This window comes from Trachurus japonicus, chromosome 12 (assembly GCF_045865225.1).
Source record: "Trachurus japonicus isolate A0001 chromosome 12, Traja_1.0".
In the NCBI taxonomy this organism is placed as follows: domain Eukaryota; kingdom Metazoa; phylum Chordata; class Actinopteri; order Carangiformes; family Carangidae; genus Trachurus; species Trachurus japonicus.
The window spans coordinates 18020401-18034621 of NC_140918.1; the positions used below are offsets into that span (position 1 = coordinate 18020401).

Sequence of the window (14221 nt, forward strand, 5' to 3'; positions counted from 1 at the left end):
TCTGCAGTTTGAACACATTTTCAGGAGCTCATGTAACCCCACTTGGCGCTGACCTGCCCCCGCAGCTTACACAAGCTGAAATGTAAGCTCACGTGACTGTGAGGTGATGTGTGCCCTCCGTTATCCAAGAACAATTCAACTAGATTGACTTTAATTCGCAGCACAAATTATTCAGTTCACTCTACCATTAAACTGGACCCATTCTCAGATAATAAAGTATTTTTAGTATTTTTTATGTTTGTCTTTTTCAATTACTGTTCAGGCAGAATGGGTTCTTCACATCATTTTCATTCACAAAGAGCCATCACACTATGTTTTAAAGCTCCTACAATAGTTTCATATGTAATATTTGTCTTAAACATTAGATTTTCAGAACAAAATATGTCTAATTCTAGATCAAATGTGCTCTTTGGAGGTTTTTACAACTAATAATAAGCAGTCTGAGCATGTAATGCTGCCATTGGTTTCACATTACGGATGCAGCATTACAATGAAGTATATAAAAGGTCAAGTCTGCTAACAATGATGTATAAAAAAGTTAAAACCAGTTTCAAAAGACTGGTTTGTCTATTGTTATAACATTTGTTACGCACACAACAAAAACAATGACTGTAATAAAACTCCATGGAGCACCTTTAAAGTTTGAGGGGAAAAAAACATCATAAGTTGCTATTTATGAAGAACCTTCAATTATCTGTTTCAGCAGGGCTGTGTGGGTATGGCTGACTGATAATGTCCATGGCAACACAAGCAAACAACCTCACAAGACTTTGATTAAAATATTGAGAACTCGCGGTTTGCACATAAATCTATCGCCTAAAACCTGCAAGAGTAGCAATGAGGGAAAAACAACAGCTAGAACATTAAATCTCTCTGTGTAATAATCAAAAGTCTTTCAACTTTAGCAGAAAATTGTGTTCATTATACTACTGGTAAAAGACATTAACCCAAAAAGTAGCTTTGAAACCATTAAACAGGTCTGTGATGGATAAAAGGAGAAAATGAGAAAGTTCTCAACATGAACTGATTGCGCAACCACATGTAAAGGTGTGAAGGTGTAAAAGGTTAGAAAGTTACACGGCTATTTTAACTCTGAAGAGCCCTCATTACCAGTTGCCCTTGAGCAAAGAGCTCATCCCTCATCGGTCAGCTGTTGAAGTGCAGCTGCTCGGTGGCAAACGGATCAGAGTCAGACTGTGGTCGCGCTGGGCAGCTTCTGAATGTGGGTAACTGTGCGACTGTGAACAAAGCATTCCTGGAAAAGGAAGCACCGCTCTCAACTTCAGTCTGGATGAAGTTTAAAAAACTGCTCCAAATGTTGCTACTAGCAGTTTTCCCATAGATATGTTATGTTCATAGATAGTGAGAGCTGCTTGACTCCTTTAGATACTGTCTTTAGATACTGTCAGGAAGTACTATCAGTGCTTCTCCACACTGGCGTCATGTCGCAGAGAAAAAGAGACAAAAAACAAAATCTGTGGATACAATCTAACTAAGATTGTGCAGTTTGTTTAAGGAAAGGCCATAAACTCTCACTTCCTCAGCTACTCTCTCAGGTACTGATGGGAAAACTGCACGGAGAAGTCCAATATCAACTGCAGTCATCTGCCCCCTAGTGTCCATGGATACAGGACTCTGTTATGTAGCTGAGATTAAATCACTGAGGATGTGTTGGAATCTGTCAGGAAAAGACTTATTTTGTTTGTTTGTTTTATGACTTGTAAACTGTTATGGATCTCAGTCGCAGCAGCTCATAAATCCATCCGATACGATCAACGCTGTTTGCACCCATAAAACTCTGTGATCTCAGAAGCCGTTAAATCCTGGTGAGCACTTGCTGTGGTTTAGCGCCAGGCGTCCTGCGGTCAATTGTGTCGATGCTAAAAAGAATCTCCTGGTTTTACTTGACAGAGCAAAATGAATACCTTGGATGAAGTTACCCAAGCTATGCATTATAGGCTACCTCTGGAGTTAACAGCAGGGCGGTGATGTGACTGGGCTGCAGCAAATGATCCAGATCTGATCAAAAAAAGGGACCCCGGGCTCAGTGCTGCGGATATCAAGTGTCACCACTGTCTCCTTCTGTTCGTTGCTCATAGAGACTAATTATGACCTTATAGAAGATTACTGTGATGAGTCTTCCACGTTTTTCAGTAGACAGGAGCGAGGCGCGGCCGGTGTGTGTGTGTGTCAGGGGGGTTGTGGGCAGAAAATGTTGCAGGCCATCAGAGAGTCATGTTTAGGTTTCTGAGATCCTCCTATGAGAAAAGTGGATGAGAGTGGAGACTTCTGGCAGGGAGTGTTGCAATTTGGTTGGGAGTTCATCCAACAGTCACGGAAAAAGCTATTTATCAAGACATTTTGCTGATCTGGCAGTGGGAGAAAAAAAATGAAGATAATATACAATAGTTTCTAGGAAATGGGGTCATAATATTTATAAACTATCATCAAGCAGGGTGGGTTTCACATGAAGGTTTACATCTGTGTCTCAGTGTTTTTCCTTCACACTCGAAACGAAATGTGCATGGATGAAGAAGCCAGGTTAAAATTTGTGTCCCTTAACAAACTGGGATGTTGTTTTCGGGGTCAGACAGAGCAGTTATCAAACACACTTGCCTAAGCATGATCAGACATCACGTATCCAGTATGGTTATATGAGCAGCAGCACCAGAACCAGACTTGTGTAACAGTTTCAGAAACTCCAAAAAGGCTGAACTCCTCCTCCTCACCATCATCATCATCACCATCATCATCATCTCACTGGGCGCATCTGCAGGCTGCAGGAGCGGAGCGATATGACTTTACACGGTTACACTGAAACTTAGCTTTTCTCCTCTGCTCACTGGACATCCTTCAAACAGAGATGAAGGATATTTAAGTGAGAGACAAGTGACGACTGAAGCGTATTAGGAGAAGAAGGGGAAAAAAATCAGCTTTGTCACATTCCTTCTCGTTAAACTGCGCTCACAATGGGATTACGCATATTTGGCACGCCGTTTTACGCATATGCGTGCGTCTATTTATGTGTTTTTATCCTGCAAGCTGCCCACTCTCAGAGAAATCCCGCCACACAGCAAGGAAATAACCAGAGACCGGCTCTGCGGAATACGCTACAGTGGTCACACAACGGCAAGATTTTTAGTATTTTAAGCCAGGGCTCGGAGTATCAGCCGCCGAGGCGGAGAGGCGCACCTCAGGAGCAAGTGCAGGCGCGACCTGTCACCATCATCCGGGATGCGGACGCCCAGAGCCACCCGGCGGCCCAGCAGCAGCAGCAGCAGCAGCAGCAGCAGCAGCAGTCTGCCCGGACCGGGTCCAGCCCGCAGAGCTCCGGCGGTCCCGTGCCTCTCTACCAAAGGCTCGTGAGAGGGCACGAGCACCGCCAGCATCACCGGGAGCGCACGGGGACGCAGAGCGGCAACAAAGCCAATGAGACCGAGGCGAAGGTGACCGTTAGCCCGCCTCTGCCCCGGAGAGAAGACATGATGGTGGGTGACGACCCCTACGACCCCTACAAGTCCATTGATACTGATAATCCATATTATAATTACTATGACGTTTACGAGAGGCCGAGGCAGAGATCGAGACCTGGATATGGCACAGGGTATCACCAGTACGGTAAGAGACGATGGAGTTATCAATCAGCTCATCAGCTAATCAGTTAGTGTGTTTATCTTATTGAAAGTCTGTTTCTCCTCTGTCAGTGGTGATTGGTTATTGGTTGATTTATGTGAAAAGCTTGTCTTATTCAGCCAGTATCACTATTATAATGTTAATGTCTTGCTGCTGTAGGTCTTCCTGATCTTGTGCCTGACCCCTACTACATTCAAGCCTCGGCCTATGTCCAGAGAGTCCCGATGTACAACCTGAGATGTTCAGCTGAGGAGAACTGTTTGTCAAGGTACAGACTATACAGTCAGATCTGATCCACAGCAACAGGAGGGGGGGGGGGGGGGGGGGGGGGGGGGGGGGGGCGGGGGGGGCAGAGTCTGAGTGTGATTCAGAGAGCTTTGAGCCATAACAACCACCTAAAGTGTCTGTGGGTGAGGGCTGCCCTGTGAAAGCATGAGATGAGGTAAAATTAACCCAATCCTGCCACTGATGGTGCAGAGGGGTGGAGCGGTGGATCTCTGTAAAAGTCTAATCATAGTTTGCATGAGAGGAGAAAGCCTGAATGGTAAACACATTATAGAAAACTAACCCAAACAACCATCTTCGCCCAAACTTTTTTTTTCCCCCCTCCACCCAGCATTTATTTACACATCGACTGTGACACATCGGGCTTTCGCTCAGACGCTGCTGCTCCAATCGGAGGAGGGGATGTAGCATGAAAAACAATTTCAGTGATGTCACCGTGTCCATATATGAGCAGGGCTCTTTGGGGGTTTTTTTCTGCATGCACACATATCCACTTTCTCTCTGCTTTGTGCCTGCAGCTCAGCCTACAGATCCAGCGTTAGAGACTACGACACCCGAATGCTGCTGAGGTTCCCCCAGAGAGTGAAGAACCAGGGGACGGCCGACTTCCTCCCCAGCAGGCCACGCTACTCCTGGGAGTGGCACAGCTGTCACCAGTGAGTGTCATCCAGTACATCAATCACACAGAGAGAAAAGAGAGCCAGCGTCTGTGATTTGTTGATCTCACTGATAAACCAAGGTGCTGGTTAACAAAGTATCCAGATGCCAGGGAGGATCACACAGGTGTCTATGAAACTGCACAAGATATTATCATAGAGCCGGTCCTGGATGTAAATGAGCTTCACAGCAGCACTTTTAAGTATTTGGTGCATCTTTTATAGATAATTTAAAAAATAAAATTATGTCTCATTAAATAAAAAGTATATTCAGAGATGAATAAATTGACTCCAGAGGGTTTTAATAGAGTCATGTGCAGGAAATATCCACGAATAAACAAAGCAGCAAAGAGAATTTTGCTGTGGATGAGAAATTACAGGGACATTTTTGATAATAAAACACGATCTGAACATTTACTTTTGCAAAGACAAATTGCAAAACATTTGTTAGTTGTTTTTCTTAGTACAAATATAAATAACTGACCTAGTTATTTTCCAAGAGAGACCTTCATCACGTTTGGTCCTCTCCAGTCTGTAGCTGTGGTATGGCACCCCCTGTTGAACTACAGTTGTGCTACTTTTGGCTGTGTGAGAGTTTTTGTTGGCTGGTGTATTGTTTTGTAGAGACTAGGATATCTCAGTTGACATCTTAACACTAGTTTTAGTGGTATCTTTAGACTTATTAAAGATCTAATTTTCTATTTTTACGATCTCTGCATCAAGAAAGTAAAAACCTGCTTTGGGCTTTCACTAAATGATGACCCGAACTTCACTTGACCTCTGAATTCAGTCATTTTACAACTGCAAAGCCAGACATTGTAAAATAAAGGCGTGTTGGAGATAATGAGCCAAAAGGGGAAACTGTTGGTATTTTTGTCCCGTTCTGGAGGTTGTGGAAATGTGCCTGGTTTTTCCTTGATTCCTCAGAAACTACCTCAGTCCATAGTTATGTTATGAAAGCAGCAGTCCACTGTGCTGCTCCCTGAAATGGAGCACATTTGGCAGCGCTCCAATTAAATGTTGATGTAAACGGTATAGGTTTTTTTTTTTTTGGCCAGTGTTTCAGAAGTCAACTTAAGTTTCAATCCAGGCTGTTGTTTTTTTCTCACTAAACAAACTCTGTCATTTGGAGCAAAAACCAAATTCATAATCACTTTATGTCACCACCATGTAAACGCTGAATAGAAACACCTGTAATGTTTCCAGTCAGAATGGAAAACAGGAAACGTCCGACAGAATGTATTGAAATGTTAATGAATAACGTGGCTTAGTAACAGAAACAATCCCTGGTGGGTCTCTTAACAAGACAAACACGGCTTGGTTGTTTCTAAAAAGGATCAGACTGATGTAGAAATCACTTAACAGTTCAATGCTGTGCTGTTGATCCACAGGCACTTCCACAGCATGGACGAGTTCAGCCACTACGACCTGCTGGACGCTCAGTCTCAAAGGTCAGTGGCCGAGGGCCACAAGGCCAGCTTCTGCCTGGAGGACACTTCCTGTGACTATGGATACTACAGGCGGTATGCCTGCACCTCACATACCCAGGTGTCAAAGATAACCTCTGAAAACAGAGCTGCAAATGTTATTTCTGTCTTTAATGCTGCTCATAATTAACATTTTATATCAACAGTGGATCACGACTGTTCATGTAAAAGGGTCGCACATGGTGACAAGGCCACAAGGCCACAAATAATTATTGCTTTACTGCAGTTCTTTTCACCACTATGGAGTGCTTTAGCTTCCTTCAGCTTTGTTTTGGTTAGACGACCTTCAGTGTCATTTTCAGCTGCAGTAGTAGATGACAAAGCTCTAACACAGTGTGTGTCATACACCCTCAAAAGATGGTGGAAACCAACACAGAGCTAAAGGAAGAGTGAGAGAAAAACAGAGAAACTAGTCAAATTTATTATACGGTAATTTTGCTCTAGGATGTTTTAATCAACTGTTTGCCAACAAGTTTACTTTATCAAACTTTAAGGGGTTGTGTTTACAGCATGATGCCAGCTACAAGAATAAGTCTTTCAGCTTTTACTAATCGAGAATCATTCAGCTATAGCTCACTAAAAGATGTTGCAAGAGTTCTGCTTCATACATCTCTGAAGGACGAAAAAAAAAAGCAGAGTGGAGCTAAGACAAACAAGTGCTCTCTCACCGAAGCAGCTGTCTTTTAGGGAACAGCTTTAGTATTTCCTTTTCTGCACGAGCCAGTAGTGATGGTGATTTAATGATTTCCTGTTTCTCCTGTAAGATGACCCTACCTGCCTGAACGTCTGTGATCAGTTGTTTTGCACATGTTCTCTTTTTCCATCCTGCTCTTTTTCCCCCTGTGTTTTGACTGGCTGATTTATGGCTCTACTTTTTTCTTTTCTCGTATTTTTTTTTGTTGACATTGAATCCACAAACACTTACATTACTTATTATTTTATTCTAATCATTAGATACTCATAAGGTAAAATTGCTTTGTACTGTTTGATAAAAAAGAGTCTGTTTTGTTTGTATAATGTTAATGTTGATGCTCTTCAATGTCCAGGGCCTGAGCCCAGGATGCTATGATACCTACAACGCAGACATCGACTGCCAGTGGATTGACATCACAGATGTGAAACCTGGACACTACACCCTCAAGGTTTGTTGGAATTGGAAATACGAGATGATGTTTAGCCTCCTCTTGAGACACACACTTAAAAGAGTCACACTTCTGAGGAGTCACATTACATTTATCAACTGCTGTTATCTTTGCTCCCATGCGTTTGGTTCCTTTATTTTAATGTATTTTGTTGTTGTTCTCCACAGATCAGTGTAAATCCAAGCTATCAGGTCCCAGAATCAGACTACACCAACAACAATGTGCGCTGTGATGTTCGCTACACCGGCAACTACGCCTACGTGTCAGGTTGTCATATGTCATCGTAAGTATCACGCGTCAGATGGCCAATATTTATATGAGCTACTTTTTGTTTTTTTCCTAGTTCTTCAATGTGTTTATGTTCTTTTAAATCTATTTTTCAGATACTAAGAGCTGACAGTCATTCACAGCAGACATTCTGTAAATGACATTGAAGAGGACTGCATATGAAAACATTAAAAAACATAAAATGCGTAAGACTTGCATTCATTTTTATAATTTAAAATACTCTCAGTTAAAAAAGAAATTTAGCATCTGATGTCATAGTGCCAGATAGTGTTGTTGTTCTTTTCTTGTGTGCCAAAGTAGTTTTTTTTTCCGCCTTAGTCAAAACTATATTCTTTTCTGAACTCTTCTTTAAGATTTTTTTTTTCATTTTACTTCTACTTCTATTGCACCGTACTGTATGCTTGCATTTCATACCACTTCTAAGATAGATAGATGAAATTTAGAAGCCTAAAATAGCTAGCTAAATACACACATAAGCCAGCTTGCCCTCAGTGCTGAGTCAATATCAGCTATATCACAATTTTAAAATGAACCACTTGTTTAAAGGAAAGTGTTATATTTATATGCAACGGAAGAAACTCTCTTTACTTCAAAGCTTTTGATGAAACTTGAATAAAAATTTGTGATACTGTACCACTGTTTCGAAACTGGTCCGTTTGAAAAAAACTCACAGTCTCTAGCCTTTCTTTACTTTGTCTGTGTTTTATTGTCTTTGCAACGCACGCACACACACACACACACACACACACACACACACACACACACACACACACACACACACACACACACAAGGTTTCAAACTACTGAACTATTTTCATGACAGTATGAAATATCAAAAACAAATGTCCATCACAAGTTCTTATTGGCCAAGAAAGAGGCTCTGTTTTGTTTGTTTGAAGACAAGTTTTAACAGCCAGGCCCAGTGGCCTACCATAGTCAACGGATCTTGATGTATAAAAGAGATGGAATGCCCCTTGAATAAATAATAAGTCTGTAAGTTGGAAGAGTTGGTAACTTCACTTTCAGTTCCCTTATTAATAATTTCTAAGCAGCATAAAAAACGTTAAAAACACACTAATATAGGCTATTTGTGAGTTGATGTAAAGCCCTACTGATTGATTTTGCTCCCTGGGCCCCCTACAGTTGCAGAGTGCAATTCCCTTTCATGACAATATTGTCGTAAATGCAAGTCATGAACTGAGCTCCTTTGTCCACAGAGGTCATGGATGTAGAGGCTCACGTGCATTTGTTGACAAGCTGAAGCAACATAGCGACAAATCATAGAAGCCTTGCAACCATAGCAACCAATTACTTACCATTGCAGCACCAAGATGGCGATTTCGGCGCCCGCCGTCTTGCATCCTGTCTTTTCTCTGGACTCTCGCCAACGAATAAAATCCAGTTCCAGTTGTATCCTCCCTTCTTCCCTTGCTCGGCTTCTTTATCTTCTCTTCCTTCGACATTTGGACTCGTCAACGCCGCCGCCACGACAAAAATATAATGAAACTTGTAAGTTAGCTATAGCTTCTGGTAGCTAGGCGACAGGTGAGGCGTGTGTTCCCGCGAGAGGATGTCGGGCAGGCAAGTATGACATCATCAGGCCAGCTGTGCTATCAAGTTTCAAGGTAAAATAGTTACATGGTGTTGCTGTTGATAAAATATAAATGTATCCTGAATATAGAAATTAAAATTAAAAAAAAATAAACCCAACTCTGCTTTGCACTACAATGATGAAGATAAACGATTATTTCTAAATTAATCTCCGTTAGGCTGAATATAAGTTAACATTGTCCTGTTATTTATATAATCTAATATTTGTACAGTTACCAACAGATATTTATAGAGTCATGACTCATGACGTGCCTTCACCCTCCGGTCCACCAGGCGGCGCCACTGAGGCCTCGTCCGCTTGTTTGAATTCAGTGATTTTTATCAGCGACTGCCGACTGCCAGAGATACAGGAGTAAACCACCAGCAGGGAGTGTATGTGAGGAGTGTGTGTGTATATGTTTGGGAGCGTGTGTGTGCCACAGGATCATATATTACTAAGAAGACTACACGTTTTTTCAAGTCGAGATGCATCCAGTGAAGGTGTCGATCCCGTCGTTTCGTTCAGAAAACAACTCGATCGAGAGAGGATACACGGTGAGCTGCTCAGCTATAACCTCTGTCTGTCTCTCTCTGTGTGTGTGTTTGTCGTCCTCTCAGCTGCTGTCATCAGTTTGAAATGTTTCTCGTGGTAGTTTTTTCTACCCTGGAAATATAATTACAATAACAACATTAGTTTCAGCAGCGTAAAATGTCGCTGTTTTGTTCAAAGTTGTCTGTGTGGCACCGTCTGTAGGAATTCCTCTAAGCAGCTTCACCTTGTTCATTGTAAACATAATGTTCAGCTGTTCAGATAACACACAACATAGCCTACAACATACAGGCCTCCAGCTATTAACCACAACTTCACTACACCTCTATATTGACTGTTATGAATGTATAATTGGGTGTGTAAACCGACCGGGATCGGCCCGGCCTGGCCCCGGTCACCAGATAACAGGACCCCCAGCTGTCTGACAGAAATAAAGGCTGTGAAGAGGGACATCCTGTTAAAGGAGCAGGTCACAGTTTTTCACGTCTGTCCCTCCTGAATCAGAAAAACATCTTGGTGTAGTCAGTCATCCTGTCCATTGTGGCTCCTGTAGGCACTTTGCACTTTACATAGTATGCATTAATATGTACTGTACTTTTTCTTGGTGACCGTCAGCCTATCAATGGGGGCAAATTTTCCTTTTTATCTTACTGTTTCTATTTATTCTATCTATTGTATTTGTTTATTGATTGTTTTATTAACACTGTCTATTGTCTTATTGTCCTAAGTGTTCCTGTTTGAGCTCTTGCAAATCCCTTCCCAATGTGATCTCCTTCTGCAAATGGCAGATAAACTGACTCTGACTCTGACCATTAAACTATTCATTCCTAATGTTTTTCTTTTTTTCTGATTTTCCAATATAATACAGCCCCTATCTTTGGAAAGTAAGTTAATCTGGGGTGGGGTTTCAGTCAAATTGAGTATTTTACTACAGTATGTTTAAATGTCTGTCAAACTCTATGCCTCTTTGTGCCACAATTTAGTCCTGGTTCCTCAGCTCATGATGTCTTCTGATCCGCTCTCCTGGATCAGTCCCCAGTTCCTTAATTATCCCAAATTCAAAGAAACAGCTTGAATGTGAGTCAGGTTAGGAGGAGGTTTCCATAGACGAGCTAACCAGCAGCTGGTTGTAACCAGAGAGTGTCCACAAAGGCACGAGAGTGTCCCCTAAAAAGTGAGGGGGGGGGGGGGGACTGTATACTCAGAGTATTATTCCCTTTGTGCACAGATGAATGATTGAATGGGAGAAAATCCCTATAGCACAGTGTACATGGATTTCCTAAAAGATATTACAAACCCTAACCTCATCATTTGATCTCATAATCCTTTGCTTGTTTCCACAGTGAAGAAACTGCTGTTCCCATAATAACGATTACTTGTTTGCTCTCTTTCTTTATCAGATGTAGTCATAAGTAACCAGTAATCAGAGTTGCATTAACAACACAGCCGTAAATTGAAGAGTGGATTTCCTCCTTTACAAGATGTTGGCAACAACAGTGACGTACATACATGCAGTAAGACTGAGCGTCAATGAGTCCAGCCAAGTGACGGAAGTAGAGGACACTCTGTTTAAGGACGTTAACAGAAACTCCCACAGATCTTTTTTTCTTTCTACAGATGTTTCCTCTTTGCAACTAGCTGACATCAACAGTAACTGACAGTGGCTGACACCCCACGGTCAGCTGGTCAGTCAGTCACTCCCTGACTGTTTTGAAGTGGGAGGGCACTTTTTTTTCTTTCTTTTTTTTGGCAGATGGACGGGTGATAAGTCCCAACTCCCTCAACTGACTCTCTAACAAGCAGCGCTGATATGACTTCTCCTTTCTGTCCTTCAGGTGTTTAAAATTGACGTGTTGATGAATGGCAGGCAGCACGCGGTTGAGAAACGCTACAGCGAATTCCATGCCTTGCATAAAATGGTGAGATTTCAGGCATCTGCAGAGTTCATGGTCATTTATTGGTGCGGGGAGGGAAAAAAACAGATGCAGAAACACGAACCTTCAAAAACATTTTTTGTGTTTACATAATTTACTGGTGGAAAATGGTAAAATCACATCTGTACATAAATCATAGATGAGCCGAAGAGGTTAACCAATGTTGGTTTGTGGTTGCAGTTTTATAGACGAGTTCTTCTTTCTGCTCCTCGCAGGCATCTGTCTGTTTACTTCCTGTACAGATGTTTGTAACAGCTGACACTTTGACACTTCACAGTAGGAGAAGCTCAGTTGAAAATAATAAGATTATATTATATTATATTTTATTATTGTTTGTTGATGTGTTCCTTCCTGCCATTTGTCTTCATCTGGTGTGAAGCCAAACACAAAATTCAACTCCTACTCTTTCTTTTCATCATGTTTTTGTATCCAAACAGCTGAAGAAGAGCATAAAACCACCTGAGATCCCTTCAAAACATGTAAGAAACTGGGTTCCCAAAGTCCTGGAGCAGAGGAGACATGGTCTGGAGCTCTACCTGCAGGTAATGTGACTGTGTCTTTCTGTTTTTTTACAATACACATTTTTGTCCAACCCCCAAAACTACAGTACAAAATGTAGAACAGTTACGCAAAAGCAAGCCACCAACTACAAAAAAAAAAAAAGTAATGCAGTTCAGGGCGGCCTGCTACACACATTGCAATTTGCTTTTGTTTTGTCTGTTTTGTTAGACTATAATTATGGAAAATGAGGTTCTTCCAAAGATATTCCTGGATTTCCTGAATATCCGCCACTTTCCTTCAGTGCCGAAAACAGAGAGCTGTGGGTGAGTTCAAACTGCAGCTTGTCTGTAAAATAAAAAAGCAATTTGTGGCTTTTTTTCATCTGTGGGAAAGTTTGTTCCCAGGCCGCTTGAGGGTTTTTTAACTTTTTTTTTTTCTCTCTCTTTCAAGGTCATTCGATACAGAGTCAGAGGGATCCAGGTGAGTCCTTCAGTTCCCTGTTCCAGTGAATATACTAAAAAGTAATAAATCAAACGACAGGTCGGGTTCCCGCTGTGCACTTTAACCAAATGTAGTCATTGTTTGCTCTGCACTTGAACTTCACCCAGCATGTCAGTGAGCTCAGCCTCTGTGTTCATGCTGTGAATGTACAGTAAATGAAGCACAGAGCCGCCCACAAACTCTCTGACTTCCCTTTTCTCTGACTCCTTTCAGCAAACTCACACATCAGCCTGTCATGCTGTTTCTGAGAGACCCCTACCTGCTGCCATCTGCACGTGGTGAGTTCAGGCTCCTCGTGTAATTATGGTAAATGAACTTCTTACTCGTCTTATCTTTTGGTTTTAAAACCTTTCGTGTCCTCTTACCTTGCAGATGCTTTTTCTAACGTTGTGATTGAAGGAGTGATACATGGAGTTTTCTACCCAGATCTTCAGCCGAGGTAGAGGAGCGGAGCCACGTCTGAGGAAATACCTCAACAAACAGACGCTTTGTTATTTTTCACACCATTTTAGGTGTGCATCAGCACGGACATGACATGATACGATAAACTGAGCCTCATTTATATTTCCCAAGTCATATAACCATACATTTAAAAAGAAGGTGCTGTATCACTCAATAACTCACTGACACCACATTTTAAAACATAAAAGCATCCGTTACTCTCACACCCAGAAACCGTTACATCACTCATCAGCTAAGATCTACAGTACAGTACTAAGCTGTATCCCAACAGATTAGCCTTTTCTCTTCGGAAAATAGTTGAAGTTAACAATTAAACTGTGTAAACATTGTTATGTTTTACGGCACTACAGTCAAAAATGATTTAGGATAAAATATAATCAGTGATTCTTCAGGAATTAGAGTTAATACATAGTGATCAGTGGTCATTTATTTTCCTTTTTTCCTAAGGAAACAATGTGTGAAATTCATATTTAAGATGAAAGCTGGAGATATGACTATGAGGACGATTGAAGTGGTAGAGTTAGTTTTTTGAGACCTTTTGGATGGTTCTGCAGCTCTGGCGGAACCAGCGGAGAACCGGCTCAACTGGAGGTTTTCCAGAGACAGAAAAGTGTTTTTTTGATTTGTTTTTTCTGGCCTGGAAGAACAACGCACAGAACAGGGAGTGTAGGCTGGAATCACAGCCCACAAACAGGGAGGTGCCACTGTTCAGAGTTGCCAAATGGAGCCGGTTTAGGGAGTGCAGCGGGACAACATGGACAAGTCTCTGAAGAAGGTGTTCTGGGAGAATGGAAAGCAGCGTGCCACATGGCAGGGTGGAAACCAGTTGAGCTTTTTTCAGGAGATCGAGTCAGTGATTTGGGCCTTTTTCCTTTTTTAATGGAGCATTAGAGCACTGTAGTGTGGAGCAACTCAGTCTGGTGTGATTTTGGGCAGAGAGCCAATTTGAAATGTAACCATGACAGACAGAAATATGTGACATAACCTGAGAGTGAGAAAAGACACATTCAGCTTGATATCGGCATCAGCGGAGTTGTAGAAAACGGATGTTGACACAGCAATAATGACAGAATAAGGATGACTTATCCGTGCCTCAGCTGCATATGTTCCTCCCTCGACAGTTCTTCACACACATGACATAAGGGAGGAAGCAGTGAGATATGAGCCGTTAAGAACGGCTTATTGGAACTAA

At 41.9% G+C, this 14221-nt stretch overlaps 2 protein-coding genes across 2 annotated transcripts; both read left to right on the top strand.

Annotated features, from left to right (window-relative positions):
- The first annotated feature begins 2759 nt into the window (after positions 1 to 2759).
- On the top strand, positions 2760 to 8124 carry loxa (lysyl oxidase a). The gene is made up of 7 exons (XM_085793672.1): positions 2760 to 3618; positions 3793 to 3901; positions 4437 to 4574; positions 5966 to 6122; positions 7108 to 7203; positions 7371 to 7486; positions 7587 to 8124. Exons 1-7 carry the CDS (start codon positions 2970 to 2972, stop codon positions 7591 to 7593), a joined length of 1272 nt encoding a protein of 423 aa, XP_085649798.1. The 5' UTR covers positions 2760 to 2969; the 3' UTR covers positions 7594 to 8124.
- A 1317-nt stretch (positions 8125 to 9441) lies between these two features.
- snx24 (sorting nexin 24) lies at positions 9442 to 13278 on the top strand. The gene is made up of 7 exons (XM_085793674.1): positions 9442 to 9636; positions 11467 to 11550; positions 12003 to 12107; positions 12295 to 12389; positions 12517 to 12546; positions 12781 to 12845; positions 12940 to 13278. Exons 1-7 carry the CDS (start codon positions 9568 to 9570, stop codon positions 13008 to 13010), a joined length of 519 nt encoding a protein of 172 aa, XP_085649800.1. The 5' UTR covers positions 9442 to 9567; the 3' UTR covers positions 13011 to 13278.
- The last annotated feature ends 943 nt before the right edge of the window (positions 13279 to 14221 follow it).